This window comes from Otolemur garnettii, unplaced genomic scaffold, assembly GCF_000181295.1.
Source record: "Otolemur garnettii isolate 467f Iridium unplaced genomic scaffold, OtoGar3 scaffold00047, whole genome shotgun sequence".
Taxonomy (NCBI): domain Eukaryota; kingdom Metazoa; phylum Chordata; class Mammalia; order Primates; family Galagidae; genus Otolemur; species Otolemur garnettii.
This window is the reverse complement of record NW_003852442.1, coordinates 9193769-9202646: the sequence shown is the minus strand read 5'-3', so window position 1 is coordinate 9202646 and position 8878 is coordinate 9193769. Positions and strand designations below refer to the sequence as shown.

At 41.5% G+C, this 8878-nt stretch overlaps 1 protein-coding gene and 1 pseudogene across 1 annotated transcript in view; both read right to left on the bottom strand.

Moving 5' to 3' along the window:
• The window catches only part of GLG1 (golgi glycoprotein 1), an 80383-nt gene that overhangs the window by 40925 nt on the left and 30580 nt on the right, over window positions 1–8878 (bottom strand). The window contains exons 6-8 of the mRNA XM_023514094.1: window positions 8129–8312; window positions 6027–6241; window positions 602–723 (exon numbers count right to left, since the gene is read on the bottom strand). Coding sequence (XP_023369862.1) covers window positions 602–723; window positions 6027–6241; window positions 8129–8312 — 521 coding nt within the window. The remainder of the gene's footprint in view (window positions 1–601; window positions 724–6026; window positions 6242–8128; window positions 8313–8878) is intronic.
• On the bottom strand, window positions 2370–4359 carry LOC111725755 (annotated as a pseudogene).

Here is an 8878-nt window from a genome sequence, read left to right as displayed (position 1 = left end):
CGCCACCTTAGGTGTACGTGGCTGGCGCCTTAGCCGGTTGAGCTATAGGCGCCGAGCCCAGTTTTTCTATTTTTAGTAGAGACAGGGTCTCACTATTGCTCAGGCTGGTCTGGAACTCTTGAGCTAAAGTGATCTACCTACCTTGGCCTCCCAGAGTGCTAGGATTACAGGCATGAGCCACCACGCTGGGCCTAGAATTAACTATTTGCTAATGATTATTAAGCAGCTAAAGTATACAAGTCAACATACACATAGGATAAATTATATACAGTGTCAGGTATGTGTCACTTTATCCTGAGTGTTTCTCATTTTTATTTGACTATTATATAAAATTACTCAGTCACCTCATGCATGGACCTGTATGTGCTCAATCATTACCAATGAACATCAATCACACTGCTGAGTCTAGATGTCTCTGCATCATAGAAGAGGCAGAACTGCCATCTGAATTCCAATATTAGTTTTAAGAGAACTTAGTATGTTCCTGTTCAACAAAATTTCAGTTAAGATGTTAAACCACTCAAAAGTCATTTGAAGGAATGTTCTCTCTGCTACCAAGTGAAAGACTATAAGGATAAATACCACAGATAAGATAACCTACATTGGGTCTCCAGATCTTATATGTTTGCAGGCTGTCTGTATTACAGATTCACAAGCTTCATTCAGAGCTCGATCGATGCGGTAATCTGCACCAGGGTCAGTCTCCTGAATCAGTGTCTGAAGCTAGATTTTAAAAAATTAAGAAAGAAGAAAGAAAATAACTTAGACAGCATGGAAGAGCAAGGTCATCTCTTCATACATTCAGTTGCTCAGTCTTGTATATCACACAGTATTCCACCAAGGTATACAACACCTATCACTTGCCAAGCTTAGGAGCTCTTGCCAAATACATTCCAACTGGTTTCTTCAATGTGACTGGAAATTTTTCTAAGTCCCTGTGAGGACTGCTTATCTAACTGTTCCAAACCAATCCTGGACATGTACAAAATAACAGGTCTTTACAAGACTAATACGAAGCCTGCCACTTTCCTTATATCTTCCTTGTTGTTAATCAGATTACTAAACCAACACTCAGGGCCAAGCCAGAATTGAGAGGAGAAAAGATAAGAGATATTCCCAGTAAGAGACCTAATTTGCTCATGAGAATCTAGAATTCAAATTGATACAAAGACACTGATCTTCACTCAAGTGTTCTGTGCTTTACTAAGAGCAGGTGTAAGATTTCATTTAACTTAAAGAAATATCAATTATGAAAACCAAGACTGCGGCTCGGTGCCTGTGGCTCAAGCGGCTAAGGCGCCAGCCACATACACCTAAGTTGGCGGGTTCGAATCCCCAGCCTGGGCCCACCAAACAACAATGATGGCTGCAACCAAAAAAAAAAATGGCCAGGTGTTGTGGCAGGCGCCTGTGGTCCCAGCTACTTAGGAGGCTGAGGCAGAAGACTCGCTTGAGCCCAGGAGTTGGAGGTTGCTGTGAGTGTGATGCCATGGCACTCTACCCAGGGGAATAGCTTGAGGCTCCATCTCAAAAAAAAAAAAAAAAAAGAAAAGAAAAAAAAGAAAACCAAGACTGCAATACTTATAATTTTCTATTTTTCCTCAATTTATAAAACTAAGAGATAAACCTGAGCTTGCTTATTATAAGCATATAGAAAAATACTTCGCAAGATCTGTAACAAATGACAATAAACAAATTTGCTCAATCCATAGTTTCTCCTGAAATAAAGGAAAGGTATAAAAATATGTACTTCGTATCTTTTTTCCCTTTTTTGAGAAAATGAGGGGCATGGGGATAGTGGAAAAAGTTCTAAATCATGAATCTGAGGACCTATTAATAGTTCTACCTCTGGGAGATATTACCTTTGAGAACATGGACAGGTTGATTAATCTCTAAGTTTCAGTTTCTTTAGCTGCAGAAAATTGTCAAACAATAATATATGGGGGTTCAGTGCCAGTAGTTCAGTGGTTAGGGCACCAGCTAGACACACAGGGGCTGGCAGGTTCAATTCCAGCCTGGACCTGTTAAACAACAATAACAACTACAACAACAAAAAAAATAGCCGGGAGTTGTGGAGGGTGCCTGTAGTCCCAGTTGCTCGGGAGACTAAGGCAAGAGAATTGCTTGAGCTCCAGAGTTTGAGGTTGCTATGAGCTGTGACACCACAGCACTCTAGAAAGGGTGACAAAGTAAGACTGTCTCAAAAAAAAAATAATACTGATATATGGGAGAACACTGCGTAAACTGCAAGGGACTTCATAGATGTAAAAGGTCATTGTTATCACAGATGAGTAGCAGATGATGTTTGGGTTAGGGATCTTTTTTTTTTTTTTGGCAGAAAGAACCTTTATTACTTTCATCATAGCCGCTTATGCTTTCTTTCCAGATGCGTTTGGAGCAATTACTTTCTGGGCTGGAGCCTTTTGACCCTTTTGAGCTTTTGGAGGAGGTGCTGCCTCCTGGCCTGTGGCTTTCTGGGCAGGAACCTTCTGGGCTGCAGCCTTCTTGCTTATAGTGGTCATCTTTTTTGCTGGAACTTTTGCTGGGAGAAGCTTTCATAAGAGCTGCTTTTTGAAGTTTCTTAACTCCATTCTTGATTATTCTATTCCTCATTTTCTTTGCCTTCATAACTTTAAAACAATCAAAATCTGTCATCTTAGCTTTCCTTTCTCTGGCTTCAATTTTCTTGGCCCATCTTGTGGCTGCCCATTTTGTATTTATATCTGCCTTCTGCCAGGTTTGTTGGACATACTTCTGGCAGGCACTGTGTGGAAACTTGAGGATGAAGTCAGTGAGTTGCATGCATTTGAAAGGCATGACCTATCTTCTTACCTGAGTGCAGGGTCCATCAACCAAAGCTTTATAGCAGTCTTATTTACACTCAATTTGATTCATACAGCTTTACTTCTACACCATCAAATCCTCCTTCAAGTGGCCTGTTTTGATCAGTAACATCTACAATTGCTACAAGCTTTCCAGCATGAAGCCCAAAGGAAACATAGGCTACTCAGCTGACCTCCACGAAGTGCCTGAAAACCACGTCAGCGGCGTCCGGCAAGAAGCAAGGGTTAGGGATCTTAAACAACAAAGCAAATCTGAAAACCACAAACCTTACTGGTTTGGGTTACTTTTTTCCAAATTAAAGAATTGGTGCCGGCTCGGCGCCTATAGCTCAACCGGCTAAGGCGCCAGCCACGTACACCTAAGGTGGCGGGTTCGAATCCCCAGCCCGGACCCGCCAAACAACAATGACGGCTGCAACCAAAAAATAGCCGGGCGTTGTGGCGGGCGCCTGTGGTCCCAGCTACTTGGGAGGCGGAGGCAGGAGACTCGCTTGAGCCCAGGAGTTGGAGGTTGCTGTGAGCGTTATGCCACGGCACTCTGCCCAGGGGGACAGCTTGAGGCTCTGTCTCAAAAAAAAAAAAAAAAAAAAAAAAAAAAAAAAGAATTGGTGCCCTTTTATGTCACTAATCTGTCCTCTGTTGGAACCTTCTCTGATCCTCACATCTGTCTGCAAGTTCTTACATGAAGGCACTGCCCTCACCACATATTAATCAGCACAAATCAAAAGGACATGAAGAAAAGAAAATATTTCTTTTTTTTTTTTTGAGACAGAGTCTTACTTTGTCACCCTCGGTAGAGTGCTGTTGTGTCACAGCTCGCAGCAACCTCCGGCTCTTGGGTTTCAGCAATTCTCTTGCCTCAGCCTCCCGAGCAGCTGAAACTACAGGTGCCCGCCACAACACACAGCTATTTTTTTGTTGCAGTTTGGCTGGGGCTGGGTTTGAATCGCCACCCTCAGTATATGGGGCTAGCACCCTACTCACTGAGCCACAGGTGCCACCCAAGAAAAACATTTCTATTATCCTAAATTAAAGAAGATAAAGATCGAGAAGAGAGAAATACTAAAGATTTCCAATATTCTGAGATGCAAGTTATTTGTATCGATTCGTTGGTGGTAATTTGGAAAAACTACAAAATGCTGTGGTTAGCTGGTAGAAAGACTACTGTCCGGCTCGGCGCCTGTGGCTCAAGTGGCTAAGGTGCCAGCCACATATACCTAAAGTGAAGGGTTCAAATCCAGCCCGGGCCCGCCAAACAACAATGATGGCTGCAACCAAAAAATAGCCAGGCGTTGTGGCGGGTGTCTGTGGTCCCAGCTACTTGGGAGGTGGAGGCAGGAGACTCGCTTGAGCCCAGGAGTTGGAGGTTGCTGTGAGCTGTTAAGGGGGACAGCTTGAGGCTCTGTCTCAAAAAAAAAAAAGACTATTGTCTAATGATTACTAATTTCACTTATATTGTTTGTGTAAAGACCAAAATATTTACATTTTTCTTCCTGAGGGAAGTTAGAAGCACCATGGCAGTCTGGAAGTCTTTGTAATTATGTCAGTTAAATATCCATAATTGAAAGGCAAACTTTGAGAAACCACAACAAATGTACTAGGCTGTTAAAAAGGAGAAAATGCCCTATTAGAGCCGGATAGGCTAAAGACTGAAGAGATCATTTCCACTCTGGAACTCAGTAGGAAAGATACAGTAGATCTTCTGTAATTTGACTACTCAAGAGACTGACATAATGGCCAAAATACGAGGTGGCCAACATAAGGAACTGGCCCTGCTGTACTGATACCTACATGTGGTAGATGTCTAGTCTATGAAAATTAGGTCAATTTAAGGAGTGGTCAACTATGGAGGTTCTACTGTATGAAGAATGTGAATTGCCACATGATTACATATCTATTCTAATCCCTGACACACTTAGGAAACCTGAGGAAAGGTGCCAGAGAGCTGACTAGACTAGAGAAGCTAGCCAGCCACAAAGTCATTTGGCCATAACTTAAGATAATTTAATAGTTCATGATTATGCTGCATTTGGGAAAATATGTACTCAAGAAGATAATTATCTCTATGTGTTAGAGTTCTTTACTTATTGAGAGTTCACAATCAAAGCACCACCAAGCAGAGAATGGGGAAAATTAAAGGTCAACCAAAGAAAGGTATCAAAATCTGCTGTATCAAGAAAGCAGCTTTTTTTTTTGTTTGTTTTTGAGACAGAGTCTCACTATGTTGCCCTCAGTATAATGCCATGGCATCACAGCTCACAGCAACCTCAAACTCTTGGGCTTAAGCGATTCTCTTGCCTCAGCCTCCCACGTAGCTGGGACTATAGGCACCTGCCATAACCCCCAGCTATTTTTTTGCTGCAGTTGCCACTGTTGTTTAACTGGCCTGGGCTGGGTTTGAACCCACCACCCTCAGTGTATATACATGGCCAGTGCCGTAACCACTGGGCTACGGGCACTGAGCCAAGAACTTTATCTTCCCAAGTGAAATATGTTCATTTTTTCCAACTTCCTTTACAGAACTGACTATAAAGTTTAAAAGTAGAGAAAGAAAGATCTTCCATGCATAGTTGCCCTACCAATAAGAAAAGATGGCATGATTTTGAAAATGACATGCTTTCTTGATCCTACAGGCCAAGAATTCATGACATGCTGCAGATCAGTAATAAAAACTCCTAGAAAAAAAAAAATCAACTCTTTTTCAACTTCAGCTCAATCAAACCTATTAGATAGGCAAATTCTCTTCTGGTGGAAGACACTTCTTAATGAACCAGAACCTGCTTTGTCTTGATTCTGAGTTTAGAAAATTCAACCTAGTAAGTTATCCTTTTTTTTTTTTTTTTAAGGAACTCCAGCAAGTTATTCCCCTGTCTTTTTGTTGCAGCCATCATTGCTGTTTGGCCGGCCCAGGCTGGATTAGAACCCGCCAGTTCAGGTGTATGTGGCTGGTGTGTTAGCCGCTTGAGCCACAGGTGCCAAGCCTCCTCCTATCTTTTTAAGTAAATAGTTCTTTTTATTATGAGCTCTACTTAAACCCTGCAGTAAATTCCACATTCATACTAAGTTATACCCAAAGATATCACTATGATATCACAAAGGATTCAGATAAAAAAAGTTGGGACAGCATTCTCTTCAGCTGACAAATTGTGACATTCAAAATGGCAACAGAAAATTTTTCCTTACCGCCTGCTGGCAATTTGCTCCAAGGTTCCCCTTCTCCCCTCGAACTACTTTCATGAGACAGTGCAGCGTTCGCCCTTTGCGATGTAATCCAGAACAATGATGTTCAATCTCCCCTCGACAGTTTAGGATAATCTCAGGGCTCAAAGAAAAGTCTTCCATCAACATGCGTCGGTAATCTAACATCTCCCCCTGGCACTCACTGCTCACTTGTCGCCCTAAATTAGGATATAAGTCATAACACGATGGAGGGTAAGGTCTTCATTAGGATAAGAAGACACCACATATTAAAAATACATGTTTCTACCTGGAATAAAATATTACCAGTCATGCTAATATTAGACTGAAAACCTTAGAATTTAGCAAAAGCTTTATTAGTAGCATAAAATGAGCTTAGACTTCAGAGACTTGAATTTATCCTGTCAGTGTTCTGCATTATTCAGAATTTATACTACTGAGCTAATAATGCAAATGCTTTGTTCACGAAGTCTTATCAATAAGATAACTATTGTGGTAAAAATGAAAGCCAAACAACAATCCATATTGGTCTACACGATTAAAGCTGTGGAAAAGACTATACTTCAAATGTTCCTTACAAACCCCCTCCCCACTTTTTTGAGCTATAAATGCCAGTAGGGTAAATATAAAAGAGATTAAAACAAAATAAAACAACATAAAAATGGTCATCTTGACAGTTTGTTTAGAGCCATAATTTGAAGCCAATTCTTGCTGATCCATGTGCTAAATTACCCTAACCCAACTTTCCCCCAAATGCAGCACCTTATGCATTTTAAAAATTAGAAAAGCTGGCCCAGCCCCCGTAGCACAGTGGTTATGGCGCCAGCCACATACACTGAGGCTGGCGGGTTCAAACCTAGCCCGGGCCAGCTAAAAAACAACAATGACAACTGTAATAAAAACTAGCCAGGTGTTGTGGTTTGTGCCTGTAGTCCTAGCTACTTGGGAGGCTGAGGCAAGAGAACTGCTTAAGTCCAAGAGTTGAAGGTTGCTGTCAGCTGTGACACCACGACACTCTACCAAAGATACAGTGAGACTCTGTCTTAAAAAAAAAAAAAACAAAACAGAAAGTCTGGCTGCTATGGCTGGGCACAGCGGCTCACGCCTCAATCCTAGCACTCTGGGAGGCTGAAGCACATGGATTGCTTGAGCTCAGGAGTTGGAGACCAGATTGAGCAAGAGGAAAACCCTGTCTCTAAAAATAGCTAGGCATTGTGGTGGGCATCTATAGTCCCAGCTACTTGGGAGGCTGAGGTAGAAGGATCATTTCAACCCCAGAGTTTGAGGCTGCTGTGAGCTATCATGCCATGGTACTCTACCAAGGGTGACAAAGTGAAACTCTGTTTCCAAAAGAAAAAAAAAAAGAAAGAAAGGCTGAGTACTGTAACTCATGCCTGTAATCCCAGCATTTTGGGAGGCCAAGGCAGAAGGATCACATGAGACCACAAGTTAGAGAATAGCCTGAACAACATAGTGAGACCTGAATCTCTATGAGAAAAAAAAAAATTAGCCATGAGTGGTAATACACACCTGTAGTCTCAGCTACTTGGAGGACTGCCCTGAGCACAGGAGTTCAAGGTGCAGTGAGCTATATTATGTCACTGCACTCCAGCCTGGATGACAGAGTAAAATGCTATCTCAAAAAAAAAAAACAACAAAACACCAAAACCTCAAAAGAGAAAATATAGGGCTGGGCTTGATGACTCATTCCTATAATCTTAGTACTCTGGGAGGACAAGACAGACGGATTGCTTGAGCTCAAGAATTCAAGACTAGCCTGAGTAAAATCGAGATTCCATCTCTACTAAAAATAGAAAAACTAGCAAGGTGTTGTGGTGGGCAGCTGTAGTCCCAGTTACTTGGGAGGCTGAGGCAAGAGGATTGCTGGAGCCCAAGAGTTTGAGATTGCTGTGAGCTGTGACACCACAGCACTCTGTGGTGCTATGGTTATTTTACTGAGTGCACAAAGTAAGACTTTGGCTAAAAAAAAAAGCAAATATAGGAGGAAATTAACATTTATAGGTATAAGAAGCTTTAGAATGTGAATCTAAAAAATGAATAAAAAGGATAAGAAGAAATAACTCTACCTCTGTGCACAGCTGACTCCAGGCACATCAGAAGGTAGGACAGTCTGGCTTCCCGGGACCGAGGAAGATTTTCCACATTGCACCGGTATTTCTTCAAGTCACTCTTACAGGATTTGGCCAACGAATAACTGACTTTATAATCCTGTGCAATCAGCTTTTGGCGGGTAGTTAGTGCTTCTCGACACTGGGGAAGGAGTACAGGAAGACAGTGGTAGGGCTATGTGTGGCTTAGCTTCTGACATGTACCCCTCCCCTAAGATGAACCCAGAGACTGACAGTCAAGTACACGCCAACAACTGTGTTCATTACCAAAATGTCTATCTTTAAGGCTGATGAAATTTTGCCCAAGCATGCTAAACTAGTATGGCAAGACTTAGGAAGTAAATAGATGATGAACCCAGAGATTCTGTAGAAAGTTGTAAATGGTTGTTACAATAGCAGCTGTCCTAAACATATAAATATTTGGTAGATTCCAATACTATTAGTTGACACAAAGTATTCTTTTCCTCTTCTACAATATCCATAACATCAATTTCCTGGTGAATACCAAAACATTTTGGAGGAAACATTCTATACTTTTAAAATAAAATTATTGCATGATATAAGAAAACCAAAATGAGAAACATTTCTTCAGCTGCACAGGAAAGTAAATGACAAGATAGCAAAATGAATTACTTCACAGCTATAGATTCTTGCATTCATCCACGGACAGAGGACTAAAAGTAATGAGAATGCTTAATGAGACAGTTG